Source organism: Vicugna pacos, chromosome 8, assembly GCF_048564905.1.
Source record: "Vicugna pacos chromosome 8, VicPac4, whole genome shotgun sequence".
Taxonomy (NCBI): Eukaryota; Metazoa; Chordata; class Mammalia; order Artiodactyla; family Camelidae; genus Vicugna; species Vicugna pacos.
Genome location: NC_132994.1, coordinates 10,045,442 through 10,067,426, shown reverse-complemented (window position 1 = coordinate 10,067,426; position 21,985 = coordinate 10,045,442). Strand labels below are relative to the sequence as shown.

The 21,985-nt window shown below is 42.4% G+C and overlaps 1 protein-coding gene across 1 annotated transcript in view; it reads left to right on the top strand.

The window, feature by feature from the left end:
• IMPG1 (interphotoreceptor matrix proteoglycan 1) overlaps positions 1-21,985 on the top strand; it is a 99,018-nt gene that overhangs the window by 22,827 nt on the left and 54,206 nt on the right. Inside the window, exons 2-7 of the mRNA XM_072966279.1 lie at positions 5,547-5,713; positions 5,984-6,012; positions 10,554-10,618; positions 11,223-11,333; positions 14,492-14,637; positions 21,863-21,921. Coding sequence (XP_072822380.1) covers positions 5,547-5,713; positions 5,984-6,012; positions 10,554-10,618; positions 11,223-11,333; positions 14,492-14,637; positions 21,863-21,921 — 577 coding nt within the window. The remainder of the gene's footprint in view (positions 1-5,546; positions 5,714-5,983; positions 6,013-10,553; positions 10,619-11,222; positions 11,334-14,491; positions 14,638-21,862; positions 21,922-21,985) is intronic.

Here is a 21,985-nt window from a genome sequence, read left to right as displayed (position 1 = left end):
AAAATATACCGTTCTGAAACTAAAGACATAGACAATGCCCTGAGAATCAAAACAACTGAAAAGACGGCAAAAATGCACAAAATGTCAACCATGAGACGAATATTCGATTTGGCAAAGCATCGAACCAAAAGATCAGCATTTTTCCCAACTGGGATTAAAGTCTGTCCACAAGAATCCATGAAACAGATTTTAGCCAGTCTTCAAGTTTATTATAGACTGAGAGGTAAGGCTGTTCAGCCTTTTGTCCTTTTCATCCTTCCCTTTCATCCATCCTGAAGCTGTCTTCAGCCCAGAACTTCCAGATTCTCTCATTCAGTCATGAAGAGTTATAAAAATCAGCCAACCGATCTGAGAGTTTTGGATAACACACATTCAGAGCTGTGGAAGAGATGCACTCTAAAATGTTTGAAAACCATGTCCTGTGTTACACAGAACCATCAGGGTGTTTAACAAGTCACCAGAAAGCCTTGGCCTCCAGGTTTAACCTCTTTTTTGCATCCTTGCCGAAGCCCAGTATTGAATTCTCCTGTTGCTATGAAGTAAGAAGCACAGGAGGACTGCCGTGTCAGGAATTAGAGCTGATTTATGACTTAAGATTTTACTTTTCCACATCACAATCCACATCCTCTCTCCTGTCTTTTGGGGGTGGGGGGTAATTATGTTTGTTTATTTATTTTTGTTTTATTTATTTTTGGATGGAGGTACTGGGGATTGAGCCCAGGACCTCGTGCCTGCTAAGCATGCGCTCTACTACTGAGCTGTACCCTCCCCAGCACACTTGATAAATTTAAGTAGTTCATTGCCGATCCAACAATAACGTCTGATGCTGGGAAACTCGGAGGCACATCTGAGTGCAGAAGAGGTGCAAATGAGCAGTGCTTACCAAGATATAATGCAGAGGGGTTAACGGATTTACGACACAATTACTGTGGTTTCCAGCAGAGTTACGGTGCAGTTTTTCACCCCGAGACAGCATCACAGGACTCTTACAGCATTCCCAGAAATCACTGTGGCGTTCGGTCACACCACAGCCGTCAGTGGCTGTCCACTTCCCATGGATGAAGAAACTCCCATGGCTGCTTCTTTAAACAACAAAGAAGAATCTTTGGTAGCTGCTAATAAATTCCCCCAGGTAGCTCCAAAAATGCAAAGTGTCTTGTCTGGCTGAGTCCTAAACTCAATTCACCTTACATGTGAAAGTTGAAGAGGTTTACTGATTTCCACCTCGATCATGATAGGTGCGCTTCCATTCCAAAAAGCACAGTCACCTGCTCTATTTCAAGCCTATCGACTCAAGCGAGCTGGTTCAGTTCTAGCCTGTGATGTGTGGCACGTGACAACTGAAAACCACTTCACCAAATTCTTAAGCATTTCCATCTATAGATGTGCGGGGGTTGAATTAATCTGGGGTGCTCTTACTGGGTCTGGGAGGCATAATTAACTAACAGTATCAGAAACAGCAAGCCCTAAGTTCCTCATACGTCTTATTTTATGGAAGTAAAGAGAAACTTGCTTTCTGACAGAAGCCACACCCACAGAGAAATAAGTCCTGGATCAGAGTCAGAAGGGGGACTCTAATTATAGAAAGTCGAGTGAGCTATGTTAATATTCTAAGGTCCTACCCAGCACCTCTGCAGAGCAGTTTCTCAATAAATGCTGCTTGATGGATACAGGATGCAAAGAGGTCATTGGGAAAACAAAACAAAAAAAAAAGAGCACTACACGTAAATTATTCATTTTGGATGTGCCTACACATTGATCAGTTAATGGCACCGGTCAATTTCATGTTATTTGTTAACAGATAGAAATATAAATATATAATAGTATATGCATTACATTGTATATCAACAGAGCTATTGCTAACTATCTTCGTGTAACTTCTAATTCTTTATGACATCCACGGATAGAATTCATCACAGATATTTGTAAATAGACTATTTATTGCCGCAACCAAATTTTTAGCTCTGAATTTTATTCTTAGCTCTTTATTCTTAATTAGGTTTGCCTCGTTCATTCTTGCTTCCCTGGGTGAAACAAGCCACTGTTTTTCTCCCCACAGCAACGACAGCCCATTAACTTTACGGCTGCCACTGGTGATAGGAAATTTTATTTCTCATCAGTTTGGGTTTCTTAAGTTGAACAAATTGGTTCACAAAAAAATTAGACGGAAGACACAGCTACAAAGCAGGGTTTCTTTGACAGAGTAACCTGCTTATTCTTCTCATAGCTGCTTTTACAAAATGATCTGTTAACCTCTTTCAAACTTAGGGGAGACAGCGCCCACATTCCTCAAATCAAATGGAATACTAGGCTATTTCTTTTCCCAATGCTTCAAGCAACACAAGCACGAAAGTTCTGAGTTCCTGATAGAATCATAAACACGTTCGTCAGGAAGCACAGAGAGAGTCAAGGTTGTGTCTGGCAGTTCCCCAGGCAGAACCCTGAGCTCCCACCCAGACCAACTGCCTCCTTGGTGCCTGCGTCCTTTCGGAGTCCTTTGTGAGTCCTTCCACGACTTCACCCCTTCCCATGTCTCTTCCTCTCCCTCTCCCTCCGTCTCTCCCCTCTCTTTCCGAAGGCAATCTTTCTTTCACGTTAACGTGTGACCTAGAGACAGTTAAAGATGCAGGGAGTCCTAGTTCCTGCTGCTCGAAGTGCTGTTCACAGGCCGAAGCACCACATCACCCGCGCACTTACTAGAAATGCAGATACTCAGACCCTGCACCAGACTGACTTCATAATCCGCATCTTGTAAGATGTCCTGCTCTATTGCCTGCCACCCCTTCTCCCACCTCAGGGACACATAAGACCCTCATTCCCATTAAAATCTACTTTTCACAAAGGCTCTGAGAGAGTGTTCTCCCTGAAACATGAAGGTCTGAAGCTGCTTGAAGCATTGTTCCTGGGGACATGGTAGTTTACAGGGATCAGAAGGTTGGGGCGTGGGGTCTTTTCTTTAGACTATGTTGGAGGGGCAGGTTTTTTGGTGACTCCTCTGATGTCATTTTTCTGGCCTCCTGGAAGCTCAGCAAAAAGCAGGAGGCACAGAATCCTTCTGTGATCCGGAGACAGGAGCACCAGCCCATGACCCACTGCGAGAGTCATCCATCCTTAAGGAGAGAACATCAAAAAAAACCTTGAATGCTGAGGCATCAAAGGCTCTCGGGGCTGAGAGGAGCCTGAAAACCTCTGAAAAGTTGGATTTTTCTCACCTTTTGGTTTATTGTTCTGCACCACCCTTCTCCAATCCACTGAGGAGGATTGCCACAAGGATTTTGGAGAAACCAGAGCCTTGGCTCCCCAGTCTTCTCACACTTGCTTGAAATCTGACCACAGAGCCTCAGCCTTTCTGCTGAATGTCTCACTCAGGGCTCTTTGAGGATGTAGGAAGAACCCCAGGGAACGCAGAGCCCAAATGTGGAAAACTGGACGGCACATTGCACCCACTCCTGGCTCTGTGGGCTCTGGTCATGCTGCTGCTAGTGAACGACCTGAGCTTCTGTTGGCCTGGAATTCTCTTTCCCTCTTAGAAAGCTAAGAGAAATCCAGACATAGACCAAGTGGGGAGTGAGGGAGGCAAGTCTCTGAACTGGTCCTCTCACACCATGTTCCTCCCCATGACCCCTCTTCTCTACACGGCAGTCACAGGGTTTTCTATAGAAAGTCAGATGATGTCAGCTCCTGCTCCCTATTCTTCCAGAGGTAAAAATCAACAGATTATCATTGCTTACAACCAAAGTCATCTAATTTTTTTTCCTAACTTAATCCCTCAAATAATTTTTAGATTGTGTGCCCTCTTGCATGCTTTTCAGTTGACATCTAAAGTTTTTCATCATAAGCTTAAGTAACTGGAGAAGATGTAACTTTTGGTGAGCTGTAAATATTGATACCGAAAATAAACAGGAATCAGAGCATTCTTGTGTGTACCGTGGAATCTACCGTGGACGCTCAATACTTTCCATCAAATACTCTTTACAAATTCAGGAACAAGCTCTTCCTGACAGCTGGTGATGTAACGGGGCCCCCTGTTCTCCACACACCCACGTTTTCACCCCACTTCCCACTGCTGAGTCTTATCTTCATCTAATTTATGTCATACTGCAAGTCTGCTAGGGGTTGCTCTCAAATACTCCTCAGGAACAAAAATAGGTACATAAATTGAAATTTCATTTTTTTTACTTATTTCCTATGACTGCAGGCTTTATGTGTACAAAGAAATTTCTTGTGGATTCAGTTGCATTTATAATTATTTTACTATATAATTGATGAAAGCATATAGATAAAGATTTGACAAAATTTTCTAATTTTTTGTTGACAGATGGGTATAAGATCAGATATCGATTTGGGGTTCTAACATTTATAAACCCAAAATTAGGGACAAGGCTTTGGAAAGGGACCAGTTTAAACGAAGGGCCTGTAGCTTAAGCTCCGCCTGCTTCTGCCTCTGGATCGATGGGGTGGCTTTGGTTCTGTTCCTCTAGGAGCTCATGTGCCATGACTTATTATTTATGTTATGTATTGTTAAAATGAGACAGGATTTAATATCAATTTCATCCCTCTTTTACTTAGTTTCACTTAAATGCTGAGAAAACGTGTTACATAAATTAGCAGATGGGAACAGATGGAGCTTTGTTATAGTGAGATGCTTAGTCTTTAAGTCCCTGCAGCATTTCGCACTAACAATCACATCACGGTCTGCCATCATTATTTTTAATGATCTATCAGCTGTTGACTCCATTAGGACTTCTTCTAATGTGTTGAAAGCAAAGAATCAGAAACTGCCCTACTTCACAAAAACTGTGTGTTATCCTCGACTAAGTTCACTCCCTTTCTTAACCTCCAGCACAACCATTTCAAACCTTCCCTTCGTGTGACAACTTAGGAGCACTGTGCCTCAGTGAGACCAGGGATGGATGGATGGGAGAAGAGTGATGGCCGAAGGGCAAGTGAGAAAGGAAAGCTGTGTCCTCAGGCAGACCAATTTTAGGAAAGCATCATAGGAAAGCCGAGACCTAGAAATTGATTCTCTTAAAGCTGTCCATGCATCTGTCTACCCCTTGGAAAGCCTGCAAATCCAGCCAGGTACCTGTGCCCCAGTTTGAAGACTACTAGTCTACCATCCCGACACAGCCTGTGGGACCCCCACCATGTCTTCCTGTCTTCATCCTCTGTTACTCTCAGCCTCCCTCCGGCCACAGTGACCTCCTTGCTGTCTCTCTGATGCTCCCAGCAGCCTCCAGCCTTGGGGACTTTTCCCAAACTGTTCAATGAGGTCTTCCTCCACCATCCTACTATAAATAGTAGTCTTACACACAGACACATGCACACACATTCCTATCTCCTTCTTTTATTTTTCTCCATGGCACACATAAGGGCTCTAGAAATATTTGCTAAATGAATTCATCTTTGTGGATGGTGAACTAGTGCATCGACATAAGCCAAGGCAGAGCATTCCATGTTTAAGCTTGTGCTTGGGTTGGGAGAAGCAAACTGCTAATCTTCTGAGGATGTGACCACTTACCCCTCCTCCGGGCGCTGCCTTGCAGTGTGTCAGGAAGCCGTGTGGGAGGCATATCGGATCTTTCTGGATCGCATCCCTGACACGGGGGAATACCAGGACTGGGTCAGCATCTGCCAGCAGGAGACCTTCTGCCTCTTTGACATCGGCCAAAATTTCAGCAACTCCCAGGAACACCGGGATCTTCTTCAGGAGGTGAGCTTAAAGACACGGTGTGTTTAGAACCCAGGCCAAAGAGCTCCCAGGCCTCCAGCCCTTGCTCCTTTTGAAATGGTTTCCCCAGCATAAGAGTTGGTTGAAGTAATGCTTAGAGAGATTGGATAAGGCCAACAGGAATCTTCTTTCTGCAAAATAGCATTGGAGAGGCAGTTTGAAGTGAAGTTCAAGGGAAACGGGGATGAAAATAGACTTTAGCTCCCCAGCTGGCATTATCTCTTGGTAAAATTACTTTTTATCTTTCTGCAGAGAATAAAACAGAGAAACTTCCTTGAGAGGTAAGTACCCAAAATAGAGTGTGGTGTGCTCTTGTCTTTTGAAAGATCACACGAGGGAGTGAGACTGAGCTATTGTGCTTTGTATTATTTCAGCCACTGAGACTGCTACCCCAAAGGAAAAGAAAAAAAGACCCCAGTTCTTGTCATACCAGGAAGATAAGATTATAGACAGGAGACTGAGCGTTGTGTAGCGAAAGATTTTAAAGGATTTATTTAGGAAAAGAAAAGTACATCTCCAAGAATGGGAGGCAGGTTCATCCAAAGGGGAAAAGCAGTGGTCTCTGCCCCTTCTCTTACACGTTGTTCGCTCAGAGGTGGTCTCCTGATTGATTGACGGCTCTTGTCCCTGGAGCGCTTAGTCATGCTCGTCCCCTTTTGCGCATGTCCTTACCCGTGATGCACACAGACAAACCCATAGAGGGGCCTAAAACACAATGTTAATTATATTACAACGAGCGCTGGGTCCTGTGTGGTCAAGTCCTTCTCGCTAACAAGCAGTTGTGGCTGTCGGGTTTTACCTTTTTGGGGGGGGGGGCTGGCACTCAGTTAGACGAAGTAAAGTCCCTTCTTTATGCTGGAGGCGGGCGTAACACCATTTTCCGGACCATCTTCCCTCTCCTCCACCTATCTGCTCAGTGCCTCCATTTATCTAACTACCAAACAAGACCCATGTAGGTTATTCTGACAGATAATCTATGCATGTATTGTGCTGAAGATAAACTACATAAAAGAGAAAAATGGATAGACTGTATAGATTGAGATAGATATTTGCACGATATTTGCAGATAAAATGAATGTGTTACTATGTAATAAGTACCTAATGTGTTTTTTAACTGATAAGATATAGAGCAATTAAAATAGTTTAATTTTTAGAAGTTATGGAAACATGTTAGCTACCTCAGGAAAATATTGAATGCAGTCAGAGAGGAACCTGAATTTTGGACTCACTTGGTATTCTGTAAAGTGTTAGTATTTCTCAAACTAAATTACTGAAGCACTGAGCTGTCTTCAACAGGAACTGAATATCAAATAAGAAAATCGAAATACAAAAAAAAAAAGGAAAGGAAAAGCGCGTTCAATAAAATGATTAAAGAAGAGAGATGCTGTTGCCAAACTCTAAACTCGCAAATTACATACATCTTACAGCATTTGGCAATCTGAATCTCAAAATAATAATACTGCAAAGAGGGAGACAAATTAGGCTGTACGAATTACTGACAATCTTTACGATGCTTTTCACATTTGTTCCTTCATTTCAATTCCCTTTGCCAAAACTTGGTCCAGGACCTTATTAATTTACGCTGTGAAAAACGTCAAAACTGATCTCCCTAACAGATTTCCCTGCCTCTAACCTCTTCCCCTCCTTAACTTGCATCAGCGCTGCTGGAGTAATAAGTCTGAGATATTGCTTTTACATTGTGCCTTGTGCAAAGGCTTTCTGAGAAGTTCCCACATCTTCCTCTCCCCCTTCTGAGTATCCACTCCCCACCCTTCTCTACCTGCTCTGTGCACAGAGCGCTGAGCCAGAGGGACTGACTCCAGAGCATCCCCTGGCCGCAAACTTCCGGGAAGAGCCAGCCAGTGGTGAGCGGGAGATCAGAGGGAGGGAGCAGAGTGAGGTGAGCGCATGTGTCTTCTTCTCGCGCCCCCAGCCTGCAAAGTCTTCCAGGGCTATCGGCCTGCATCAGCTTCAGCCCACCTCCTGCAGGGCAGCCCTCTCTTTCCACAGAGCCTTCTCTGTCCCTGGTTGGAGGTAGCTGCTCCATCCTCTCACCTCTCTGGGAAGAGGAGAGCTTTTAGCACCTTGCTGTTTCCAGCCCTGGGCTCTGCACTCACCCTTCTGATTGCTCTTGCACTCTTCCCACGACTTAGTAAGTAAGTAATGCCTTTATTAAACTGCCCTGCTGAGTGAACCATCTGTTCCCGGTCAAGACCTTCACTGAGAAAGAGGCCAAACTAATTCATCAGGGTCCTTCGCCCCCTAATGTTCCTAACTTTGCCCCATGAATCAGGGCCCTGCCGCTGCCACCACGTCCCTTCCTCACTGCGCCCAGTCTGCACCCTACTCACCCCAGACTCTGACCTGGACCCTTCCCTCTCCTGGAGAACCTGCCTTCCCCACTCCACCCACCCAAATGCTGCTCTCCTTTCAACACCCAGGAGGGTCCCGCCTCCCCGTGATGTCTGAACAGCCCACTTGAGCCTCCAACAATCTCTCCCTGCTTTGAATCTTGTACTCTCTTTGGCACTTACATCTGTATTTCACTTTCTTGCTCTACCCTGCTTCCCTGTGAGAGTATAAACTCCTCCAGGGCAGGAACTATTTTATATTTCTCCACCAACTGCCAGAATATATGAGCAAAGTCCTCATACATTTATGGCATGTAATAGATCTTGCTATGTATATCTAGCCACACTTTTACATTTTAAAAAGTTATTGCCAGAAGGAATAATGTGATTCAGGAAAATTTTGCTACTAGAGTATTCATTTTGCTCACAAGACACAGAGATATTGACTCTTCTGATTTAAATACAGGATGATACTTACTGACTCCTCCATGTTCAAAGATAAAGAAGGCAAAACTGAGGTCATGCACAAGAAAAATATTCAACAGAATGTAAAGACTTGATAGGGAAACATTAAAAATTACAGGAAACAATTGCCCAAGCCAGAAAGAGAAAGATACAGACTCTTTCCATCCACTCCCGTGCCTGCCAGCATTGCTAAAAGAAAGAAGCAATAAGAGACAAACATTTACATTATCTTTGGTTACCAAGTTGTCTTTTTAAAAAAAAGAGAAAGAAAAGGAAAGGGCGGGGGAACCCTGTCTTTTCGTCCAAAACTTTTCTCACCTAATTAGCCCACAAAGCTGCCAGTTTCAAATGAATTTGAATTAAAAGCTAATGGTGGGGGTGGTACAGCTCAGTGGTAGAGTGAACGCTTAGCATGCAGAAGGTCCTGGGTTCAATCCCCAGTCCCTCTGTTAACAAACAAATAAATAAGTAAATAAATAAACCTGATTAACTCTCCCCACCTAAATAAATAAATCAACAAAATGAAAAAAGCAGATTTAAAGCCAGTGGAAGAACCCAGTGGGCCAGCTCCCCAGACTCTGGCTCCTCAGTGATGATTTCAGTCACCAGTGAAGTGGCAGAATCATCCCTGCGTGGAGGGGGGCTGTTGGCTTGTATCTAGTATAGTAGCCAGCATTTCAGTAACTACTCTTCTTGGGTGTTTTGTCTTTTACAGCAACGTAAAACAGGTATACCAGGGTTAGAGCCATCCCCTCCGTAATTCTGGGGGAAGGATACCTGGCTATAAGCAAACATCTATAAAGTACTAAACAAGAAAGAGAATTGTCTAAATTACAAATAATGTGATGTTTGCTATCATGAGTGTTTACTAAATATAATCTCCATAAAAACCGCTAAGCACACAGCATAATACCAGCGAAAACAATTAAATAATTCCAAATTCCACTGCAGAGTCTGAGTCTGCATTTAGCTTGTGGGCACCAATATAACCATCCATGTTTACTGCTGACGGTCAGAGCCCACACAAGGCTGATCGCTATATCCTGTATGTTAGTCTTATTAGCACTTTGGCTAGAAGCAAGTATGGCAGAAATATGCAGGTGGTCCCATTGACTCTGGCCAATCTAGATAACTCTGCAACAAGGGAGGACGTGGCCATTCCCTTTGGTCTTCCATTGTCATGAGCCGCTATTTGGGTCATACACTTAACCATAACTATATTGTACAAACACAGACACAATCCTTTGAGACCCAATAGCTTATACTGAGAAATCTTTCAGGGAGCTTCAATAGATACCACTACAGCTACTCCTTTCTAAATCAAGTGTGCTGGAATGGGCCAATATCACATGCAGACAGCTCTGTAACCATAACCTTGGACCTGCCCTTGGATATCGTCCACACTGACTCTCCCTGGTACTGTAAACCTACCCACGACTCCCTGGCTGGTTACCACTGCAGGCAATGATTCTGTCCAGAATAGGGATTTAATATACCAGCATTGTCCAGAAATCTATCTATTTCTCATTACCGTAACCACAAGAGTTACTTAATGAGATAAAGTATCTATCTTAATGACTCTCTGAATTTGCAGATTTGAAGGTCTGAGATTTTTTAGCAAGAATATTTCGGTCATAGATCACGTCATCTATTCTCTTTGATGTCAAGGACACAGTTGGAGCATATAGGACTATAAAACATCAGGCTCCCAAAACCATCTCTGCCTATTATGGAAATGCTCCCCAGGACCATGAAAAGCCAAGATGCTTATGAAAAACCCAGGAGCCAAACATAATCATTTTAGTGGCAGGGGCTGAATTATTTTTCAATGAATATATTTGAAGATTGCTTGTGTAATTAAAAAAAATAGGTAGACTCAGTTTTAAAATATACTTTTTCTGTAATTTTCAAGTCTATTGAGTATAGGCAAATTTAAATACATTCCCTCTATTGTCATGATGTTCCTTTTCACTTCCCCTTTTTTTAATCTTCTATTGTGTTAACAGAAAAGAAGAAATATCCACAGAGGAGACATTAGGGGAGCCTGGTGGAACCCCTCTGTTTTCAGCAGGTAAGCTTAGATCACCTCATTTCATCTGCCTCTGAACTTTAATTCAAATCATCATGAAAGCATGTTATTTGAAAAGCAATCCTCGGTTGAAGTTGACCCAGTTTATAATGCACTTTCTTAAAACTAACTTGTATTTCTAACCTTCTAAAATAATTTAAATTCATAGCATAAATCTTGGAAAATATAGAAAAGAACAAAGGCAAAACCAAATCACTCACCATCCTACATCTTGGAGGCAATCGTTACCAATCTTTTCAAACAAACAAATTCAAGATAATGTACCTATGTGTCCTTTATATAGTCACAAAAAGAAAAATTGACCAGATCTCATGAGGCAAAACCATTTAACTGTTAACACATCTAGGGGAGCATCAGATTTGGGTCCTGGAAAGGAGTAATGAGGAATTTAAGTGGGATCAAGAGTATGAGTTATCTTTTGCTCAAGAATGTATCTACATGAGCTTAAAAGAAAATGAGTTCAGAGTGCACCTAACCCCTTCTGTAATTTCCAGAGTGACAGAAAAAGCATGTGACATTGTGACCTTCTTCTAATTTAAACTGCTTCAGTCTCATTTTCGTGCCTGTACTTTTTATATTTCCACAGACGTTGCCAGTGTCTCGCTTGGGCCCCTCCCTCTCCCTCCTGAAGACACACTCCTCAACGAAATCCTCAATGATACCCTCCCGGACACCAAGGTGCCTACAACAATAGGAAGTTCTTGGATTCTTTCTAGCTTATCACATGTCTGTTTTGTTTTGTTAGTGAAAGAGGGAAAGAGAAGGGATGTTCTGGCCATTTACTGTTACTATTGCTGCATCTTCATCACCCCAAGTAAGAGTCGGTGACTTCGTTCTAGTCACTCTTCTCACTTCCTCCCAGGGAGGGGCTGAAGGGAAAAAAATAGATTGGAAACTAGGATAAAGTGGGAGAAACTTCAAGAAGCAATTGAATTATTAACTCTGGGAGGACAGGAGCCCTGTTCCCCTCGGTACCTAAGAGAACCTTGTATACAGCAGGTGCTCACCAAGCATTAGGGTGAATGAATGAATGCCTCTATCAATCGTCCAGTCAATGAAGTTCTTTCTCCACTGAAGTGTAATCCCACACTGACAGCAAGGGTAGAGTCTTTCTTCCCAGTCATGTCCATATAAATATCCAAATGCCTAAAATTGTGTATATCAGGCTGAGGAAAAATTAAAAACAGTGTCTTCTGGTAAAAAACAACCCTGGCCACCACTCCGTTTGAGTGAAAAGTCATGCAGGATGAGAGAATTGTTAGGGAATTGAATGTTGGTTATCACAAAATAGGGACTTTTTATAGAAGTATAGTTGATTTACAATATTATATTAGTTTCAGGTGTGCAACATAGTGATTCAATATTTTTATAGATTATACTTCATTTCTTTTGTTTGTTTTTTGTGGGGTTTTTTAATTGACATATAATTGATTTACAATGTTTAAGATGTACAGAAAAGTGATTCAGTTATACATACATGTATTCTTTTTCAGATTCTTTTCCATTATAGGTTATTACAAGATACTGAATACAGTTCCCTATGCTATTCATTAAGACCTTGTTGTTCATCTATTTTATATTATTATATCAAGTTACACTCCATTTAAAGCTATTACAAAATAATGGCCATGTTTCCCTGTGCTGTACAATATGTCCTTGTTGCTTATTTATTTTATACATAGTAGTTTGTACCCTTTAATCAAAAGAGAAACATTTTTAATCCCTCCAACAAACTTTGAACCCAGACATTCGGTGCAGAAGCAGGGGAACACTGCCCTCTTTTCTCCCCTAGAAGTCGGGAAGCAAGAGGCAGTAATGTAAAGAAGGGGCCACAAATCAGAGCCTGGATTTTATTCTTTTTTTTTATTTTATTCATTCATTCATTTATTTAAGTATAGTCAGTTACAATGTGTCAATTTCTGGTGTACAGTATAATGTCCCATCATGCGTATATATGCAAATATTTGTTTTCTTATTCTTTTTCATTAAAGGTTATTGTAAGATATTAAATATAATTCCCTGTATTATACAGAGGAAATTTGTTTTTTATCTATTTTTATATGTAGTGATTAACATTTGCAAATCTCAAACTCCCACATTTATCCCTTCCTACTCCCTTTCCCTGGTAACCATGAAATTGCTTACTGTGTCTGTGAATCTGTTTCTTTTATAGGTGAGTTCATTAGTGTCCTCTTTATTCTTTTTCTTTTTCTTTTTCTTTTTCTTTTTTTTTTTTTTAGATTCCACGTATGAATGATGTATGGTATTTTTCTTTTTCTTTCTGGTTTACTTCACTTAGAATGATGATCTCCCCAATGTTCATAGCAGTCCTATATACAATAACCAACCTAAATGTCCATCAACAGATGACTGGATAAAGACGTGTGGTATATTTATACAGTGGAATACTACTCAGCCATAAAAAATAATAAAATAATGCCATTTGCATCAACATGGATGGATCTGGAGGTCATCATTCGAGATGGATATTATTCTTATGCTGTCACTGCATCAGGTTTGCCATCCATCCCCCATGGTCTGTGAGGCTTCTCTGGCCCTGTCCTCTTCCTGTGACTCTCTCTCCAAGGCATAAGTCAAAGCTGGAAGGTGAGGGCAGGAAGTTCAGCCTCACCAACTCTCCATGGAAATTCAGAAATGAGAGCCCTAGCCAATCTCTCCAGGCTTTAGGCCAGATGGCTGCAGACTTGAAGGAACTATTGCTATGAACAAAGAATTTAAATATTTTGTTTTCCTCAAAAATACTCTTTCATCAACAGTAAAAAGTGCTGCTGGAAAAAAAAATATATTGCAATTAGACATTTTCCATATAAAATTTCTAAGACCACGCCAGTCTGTCCTCTCTCTTATCTCGTGTTAACTGTATCATGTCTCCCTCAAAGTCTGATATAGGTCCCTCCTTCTGCAGTTAATATCCCCTGAATATTTTATTTCACATTCATCACATCATCCTCTTAGCATCCTTTCTACCACCTGCATCTATACTTACTCTTTCATTCAGCAGACATTGGGCTACTAAGATGAACAAGACTCAGTCCCTGACTTCAAGGAATTTATAGTGCAAATAAGTACAATAAGATTGTCTAAGCACTGGGATTGAAGACGGCAGACGTATAGACAAAACTGTAGACCAGGACAAGTTGCCAAGGGTGTGACCCCCACCTCATGTATATTCACTGAGAGTTTTGTGCATAAATGGCCTTGTATTTTTCACTTTCAGAGACTCAATGAAGTGTGAGAATTCTGCTGAATTCAAGGAGATTATATGTGGGGTGACAAGATCACCATATTAAAAAAATCCTCAAGATGGGTGTATCATAGGTACTAAATGAGCAATTCAGATGTTACTCACTAGTACAAAGGTTCAGAATATGAAAACGAATATATGTACATGTATGCATCACTGGGACATTATACTGTACGCCAGAAATTGACACGCTGTAACTGACCATACTTCAATTTAAAAAAAAAAAAGAAAGGTTCAGAGAAGGCAAAGATTTCTACCCTAGATGATAGAGGAGCTATTATTTTAAATGAGCCATGGGATATCAGTAACAAGTGAAAAAGCATCTCTATACATGTGTGTGTAAATGCTTTCACAAAGAGTACCCAGTCATAAAATGAGTCTACATAATTAACTCATTGGAGCGTTAATATTTCATCTCTCAGTGAAATTCAGAGGCTGATACTAGTTAATAGGACTTCTATTCTAAAAGCACTTAAGCCTTCATTATTCATTTCTTGAGATAATATCAGTATACATTATATAATGTGATCATGTGCTTGTGGTTTATATTAATAGAATCTCTCCTTTTTATTTTTTAACACAGGAAAGAGATGTAGAAATCACTGATGTTGCTCGGGACCCCCTGGAGCAGAAGGTGGAGCTGAGCATCTCTCTGACAAACCAGAGGTTCAAGGCAGAGCTCGCTGACTCCCAGTCCCCATATTACCAGGAGTTTGCAGCCAAGTCCCACCTTCAGGTGAGTGAACCCACCCCGCACAACCACAGCCCAAGATGTGACGTAGGATCTGGGAGCCAATAGCATGTAAATCTTCTTGGCTAATCTTGTTGTGACCAAGCATTCTTTTTATTTTGGTTTTTTGTTTGTTTGTTTTTTGGTTTTTGGTTTTTCGGTTTTTTTACCTTCTGACCCCCTTCACCCATTTCTCCTACCCCATCCTCTGTACCTCCGACAGTCACCAATCTATTTTGCATGTCTATTAGCTTGGTTTTTGCTTGTTTTGTTTTTAAGATACCACATATACTCAAGGTCATTTGGTATTTGTCTTTCTCTGTTTGACGTATTTCACTTAGCATAATGCCTTCAAGGTCCTCCCAGGTTGTCAGAAATAACAAAATTTCATTCTTTTCATGACTAACTAATGTTCCATTGTATGTATACCACATCTTTATCCATTCATCCATTGGTGTACACTCAAGTTGTCTTCACATGTCTTGGGTATTGTAAATCATGCTGTGGCGAACATGGGGGTGTATGTATCTTTTCAAATTAGTGTGTTCATTTTCTTCAGATAAATACCAAAATTGGAATGAAGGGGAATTGCTGGGTCATATGGTAATTCTATTTTTTTTAATTTTTTGAAGAAACTCCGCACTGTTTCCATAGTGGCTGCACCAATTTACATTCCCACTAACAGTGCACAAGGGTTCCCTTTTCTCCACATCCTCACCAACACTTGTTATTTTTAAAGCCATGACATTTTTCATGGGTGATAAGTAGAAGGAGTTATGTGGTCCACATCATCCATCACTGCTAACACGCTATCCCAAGGTGTCTCTTCCACCTCTGACCATCGTGCTTGTTCCTGATTATATTTTTTAAAAACCATTCCCTGCAGGATAAATCCAAACTGCTATGCTGAACTTGGTATCTATCTGCCATGATAAAACCTCTGCCTTCTTTTCCTACCTCCACTGAACACCAGTTCCTTACCATCCCCCTCTTTACATTCTACTTCCCAGAAATACAAATGGCTTGCAAAGCTCTTCTCACCTTTAGTGTGCTGCTTCCTCTGTCTGGAATGCCCTTCTCCGAGTTTCATTTTACAAACTCCGTATAAAATGTTCTCTTGACCCTTTCTGGGTTCAGTGCCTCTCCTCTGGGCTAACACCTGGTGCCTACTGTTGTCACAACACTTATCTGGCCTTGAGACTGTTTGTTTACATGTCTACCCCGGCCACCTCACTACCCCCAGGCGATGCGCTCCCCCTTGAAAGCAGGAATTGCTTCTTTCATCTCTGCCACTTCTGTCAACCTGAAATAAAATCACACAACGTGAGAGTTGTGGGTTAAGTTTTATTTGGGGCAAGATGAGGACTATAGCCCAGGAAACACATCTCAGAAAGCTCTGAGGATCTGCTGCGAAGACACAGGGGAAAACTCAGTGTCATATATGATCTCAGTGAAGGGGGGCACGTGCAGTCAAGCACACACTCAGGTAGAGGCTTCCTGCTAGTCACAAGGAGCAGATGTCATTGTGAATGATTTTAGTGCTTTTCTAGAAATGAGAAGACCCAAGAATTGAGGTTATAAAATCTTCTCCTGAAAATATCTATCTATCTGAAGGCCTGTTCAGCCAGTTTTCCTCGAGCACAGAGCGCCTCACTCCTGACCTCCATCCTGAACTCCTTTCAGGGTGTGTTGAAGGTCAGCAGCTACAGTGGCTCAAGATTTAATCCAAGCAGAGTTAGATGGCAAGTGCCAACGTGATCCGATCCTTGTAGAGGCGGATGGCAAGTGTCAAGTTTTATCTGGCACTTCCTAACACAGAGCCTGAGAGGTAGTTAAGTATTCAGTCATCATTTGTAGAAATGCAATTGAAAACAGAAGCATATGTGAGATTCCATCACCATGTACTACATTTATAAGCAGCCTGGGTGCCTGAGCATCTCACTCAGCATGATCGGGAAACAACAGGCCCCTGCTTCTCCTATTTGGAGAATTCTGTGCTTCTCTCCTCTCGTCTGGAGAGGGGATGGAGAGCGGAAACATTCTTAACCTCCAACCTCTCCCTGCATCAGCATTCAGTCAATAAAATGTAAAGAATCCTTTCTACAGACTTCAAAGAGAGAGCACTGGCAAGGGGTGTTTGTGAACCAGAGAAACACTTAGACAAGAATTAGTAGATAGAATGAATTAAAGAATAGTCTGTTAACTTTTCTATTTGTTCTTTGAAATGTTCTTTTCAGCAAATCCTTAGGCTAGTCAGAGAATCTTGAAAATTGGATAATTGGCCATAGACCGTCTTCACTGACCTGTTGTTAATTTTCTAAGCAGCTAAAACAACCTGATGTAGAATTAAGCAAATAAATTATATATTTTTTTTAAATCTGAGTTTTAGTCTGGTGTCTGTCCAAGAATTAGCCGTTGGAATTTAGGGGTCACTTCTCTGGCCTTAAATTCCTTATTTAGAAACTAAAGGTGACCTCAAAATCTTTTTCCAAGTTTGAAATGCTGTATGTCGAAATAATAGTGCTGTTCTTAATGTCTTATATACATTAATTCATTTCATTTTTCATGCAATCCTGTAAGTTAAGCAAAATTATTTCTCTTTTTGACAAGTGAGGCTACTGAGGTACTGGGGGATCAGGTAACATGCTCAGCAACGTCACACCTGCTAATTGGTGGAACCAAGATTCAAACCCAAGCAGCCTGGCACCAGAACCCCTGCTCTCCACCCCACTGTGCTAGACTCTGCATTTTCCCCCAAGAAATATTTATGGGGGAAGGACTTTTGTATCATCAGCAAAGGAACATGCCTCTTCTAGCCTCTGAAAAATTTATCAGCCAAAGAAGCGTATGTCTTGCTGGGTCTTGTTCCAGAGACCATCCCGTCAGTCCTGCTGGTTCTATTTACACAGTCGCTGGCTTCTCCAGGGTGGAGCCCTTCTGCTTAAGGGACATCTGGTCCCCTTCCAGGTGCCCAAGCAGTCCCACAACCCAGCATCTGCCGTGAGATAACCAAGCGGCCCCACGATAGCCCAACATGTACATTTAGTGCAGGCATTCAGGCCTAATCAAGAATTAATGGATGGTGCTTTGCAGTAATTTAACTTCCACAGTAAACTTAATGACCAATTTAATACAAATGTCAAAAGGAACGCTTACTTGTTGTCTGAATGCTTTCTCTTGTGCAAACATTCGTGAGAACTCAACCGGCTGCCTTTTTTTATAGCCCTGTTAACATCCATTCCAGCTGAATCAGGAAGGCCCCTGTGCAGTTCGTATTATTAATAAGGTTAACTGGGCACTTAATTAGCAATTTAGCGGCTAGTGCTTCATGATTGGAAGGTCCCCAGAAGATAATTTAGCAGAATTAACTGAAGGCCTTTGTCGTCGCCTCCCTGGATGCCTTCTGCACCCTCCCAAGCAAAGCTGATTCTTGATCAATCACAGACAGGTTCACAAAGAGGCCAAGGACACAGGCAGTAAATTCTTCCCGCTGCCGGGCTGCCGGGCTGCTCTCCTGGGAGGCTCCCTGCTGCCTGAGTGGCGTCTATGGAAGCAGTTCTGTGCCTGATGGATGGCTGTCATATGTAACAGCATCGCTGGTGTCCTGGACAAGAAAGAGGGACAAGTCAGGGACCAAACCTTGTGCTCCAGAAACTGCAGCTCACACTGAATGTTTATTCAGCACCAAGTGCTGTCACTGGAAGGGCGTGACAAAAGCCATGTGGCCCCAAAGCCATTTGTCACAGGAGACCGGAAGCACATCCTCAGCCTCTCCCACCTGCCCCCCTAATAAAGACCAGTCCTGCAGAGCCTCACTTCTGAGCTCGCCCCTGTTAAGCCCACGGTGAGGTGGGAGTGGAGGCACAGAAACTTACTCCCAGGCTTCCTGCCTTTGACCTCTATGGGGACCTTCATCCTGCCCTTCCCCTCATTAAGTCTGTCAAAGAAACAACTGACTAAACGCTTCCTCTGCCCTTGCCAGGAACAAGGCTGGCCTCCTTGCTGTGTGCCCACTGAGGAGGTAAGGAGCCATCCAGGAGCTAGTAATCAGCAGAGACTAAGTCAGTAAATAATCCAGTGTGACCCACTCTCTGCTCACTGTGTGTCGGGCACTTACCAGTTACCCCTTAAAGCACCCTTACGATATATCCCATTTTGGCTAAAAAGTCTGAGATGCAAAGAGATTAAGCAATCAACCCAAGGTTCTGCAGCTAGAAAGTAGCAAAACCAATACTTAAACTCAACATACACAGCTCTCTCCTTATCACCCCAAAGCTGAGCTGCCTTCATCACTGCAGTTATTATACACTCAGGAAACAAAACCATTTTTAATATCAGTGCAGTAGAATATAATTTAGATGGTAAATCAGTCTGCTGGGGGAAAAAAATCCATGATGCACTCCGGAGCCCACGGTAAGTGGTTTGGGGATTATCTGTGCATCACTGCTCTAGTCCTTGGCATAGATAACGTGGAGTCGGCAGTAATTTTAGATACAGTGACAATGCAGTGGCATATTGATGAGTTTAGAGAATGAAAAGATGCCCTCAGCTGGAGAAAACAATATTTGCTGATTCCCTGCTACGTGGACGGCCATCCGCTAGGTACGGGGAGGGGGCCTGAGCCCAAGAAGCAGCATCTCAGTGGGGGAGACAGCGGGCACCTCATACACCGTTTTAAGGGCTGTGAGTTCTAGGACAGTAGGGAGAAGAAGTAACTGAGCCTGCCTTTGGGGAGCTACAAATGCTTTTCAATAGAGAAAATATTTGAGCTGCCTTTGAAAGATGGCAGGGGTGGGGGGCAGTCAATGAGTAGAAGGTAGGAGACGTTGCACTGGGGGCTAAAGGGAAAAAAGTCATGGAAGTCTGGAGGGAGTGCATGCTGTCTTTGGGAAGGCACAGGGGTTAGTTTAGTGTGACTTGAGGACTCAATACTGGCCAAGGGGCTATGATGGTAGGAAGGCAGATGGCGAAGCACGTGGGGAGTGGATGGAGTGGGTGATGGAGGGTCTTAAATGCCATTCTAAAGAATTGAGCCTTACTCAATAGGCAGTGCAGCCCATCAAAGGATTTTTAGTGAAGAGCAACAGATACAGAATGATAAACTTGGGGAAAAACTATACTGAAGGACATAGTAAGCAATCTTATGATTACCAGGGGAAAGGGGATGGGAAGGAAAAAATTAGGGAGTTTGAGATTTGGAAATGTTAGCCACTATATGTAAAAATAGATTTTAAAAAATTTCTTCTGGACAGCACAGGGAACTGTATTCAATATCTTTAATAACCTTTAATGAAAAAGAACATGAAAATGAATATATGTACATACATGCGTGGCTGGGACATTATGCTGTACACCAGAAACTGATACACTGTAACTGACAGTACTTCAATTTAAAAAAAACAAAATGTATAGTCAAGGAGCATCCTCCTTCTCCCCAACTCCAACACACCCAAAAAAACCATTTCTCCTCCCTTCCCTACGCACACATCCAGATAACCACTTCAGCAGTGTTGAAGGGGAGGGAGCAAGGGTGTGCCTGCCACGGGGGTAAGAAGAACATGCTGGAAACAAAAGGCTTATGGGACTTGGACCAACAGGAGTTGGGGACTGCATGTGAGAAGCAGAGAGGGAAGGTATGTAGGGACACTGGGCTCTCTGGATGGAAGACGATGGCGTTCGTGACCCTGACTGAGATAGAGCGTGGGAGGAAAGGCAGATTTGGAAGGAAGAGACTGACTCCGGTTTGGGCACATTTAGTTAGTGGCAAAGTTGGGGTATTCGCGTGAAGAACTCCAAGCTGTGTCTCAGGCGATCATTGACGCCATGGGAGAAAACGAGATCCCCAAGGAGACGCAGAGGGGAGCGGCCACGGGGAAGGGAGAACAGGGCGAGTCCCCGCTCCCCTCTTCAGCCTCGCTTTCAACCTGCTCTCCCTCCCACGCTTCACTGCGAACTACATCACTTCCTCGTGGTCTTTCTTGCCGCCCAGCCTTCCCACGAGTGAGCTGAATGGGCAGCGCCCGCCTCTGCTTCCAAGGCGATGTGAGCCCAGAGCCTAGCACAGGGCGCACAGTGGGGCTCGCCGACTAAATGGGAGCGTGAGTGCGATGAGGGGGCCGAGGATGCCAACCCGCAGAAACCTTCTAGTTAAACGACAGGGTGAGGACAGAAATAGGATGGAGTAAAGCAGACTGAGGAAGCGGCCTGAGAGATGGAAGAAGAACCCAAGAAAAGCAGGGACACTGTGGAGGAGTGGAAAATGCCATTGGGTCCCTCCTGGGGGAACCCAGAGACTGAAGCCAGACCGTCGTGGGTTGGGGAGTAACTGAGTCCTGCAACTGTAAAGCATACTGATATTACCCAGCATTAGCAATGTCAAATTAGGAAAATGTATTGTGAAGTCCACATAAATCTAAGAGCAAATATGATATTAGAGTTGACTTCTACCTTTTTTTACCCATTCTTTTTTTCTTTTTTCTTTTTTGTTTGTTTTTTCATTCTTTTCTTTTCAATTGAAGTATAGCTGATGTGCAATATTATATATTACAGGTATATGATATAGTGACTCACAGTTTTTAAAGGTTATACTCCATTTATAGTTGTTTTTATAAAATGTTGGCTATATTCCCTGTGCTGTGCAATAGATCCTTGTAGCTTATTTTATACATCATAGTTTATATCTCATAACTCCCACCCCTACCTCGCCCCTCCCCCCTTCCCTCTTCCCACCTGTAACCACAGATCTGGGGAACTAGTTTGTCCTCTGGATCTGTCGGTCTGCTTCTTTTTTGATATATTCACTACTCTGTTGTGTGCTTGTACCATTTTATTTAGGTACAGCCTCCAGTTTGACTTAAACAGTCCCTTTGACATTTCAGATGTTTTTCAAATCATCTAATTCAATTCAGAAAACATTATCATTACTCTGTGTGTAGAAATAAAAATACTGTAGCCAAAAAAAGTTTCTTCCAAGTACCACCTTAAAATTGTTTCATATGTTATGTAAAATAACCATTAAAGCAAGTCAGAGCTACCCAATTACAGCTTTTAAATGAGTAACAGAACACTTTCCTCTGGGTTTCAGAAATCACTGAGAACAAAGAGTTTGCTTCAGTTTTGCACGTTCAAATTTTTCCCCCTAACTCATCAGAAGTATTCAGGGTCTTTCAGTTAAGTAAGATCTGACCCAGGAGAACCAAAAAGTATTTCATACATTTCTTTCTTTCTGCAGATGGAAAAGGTATTTAAGAAACTTCCCGGATTCAAAGAAATCCACGTGTCAGGATTTAGGTAAGGAGGAGAATCGGGCTCTTCTCAATTTTTAAATTACTTTCTCCCTGTCCTCTTTTAAAAG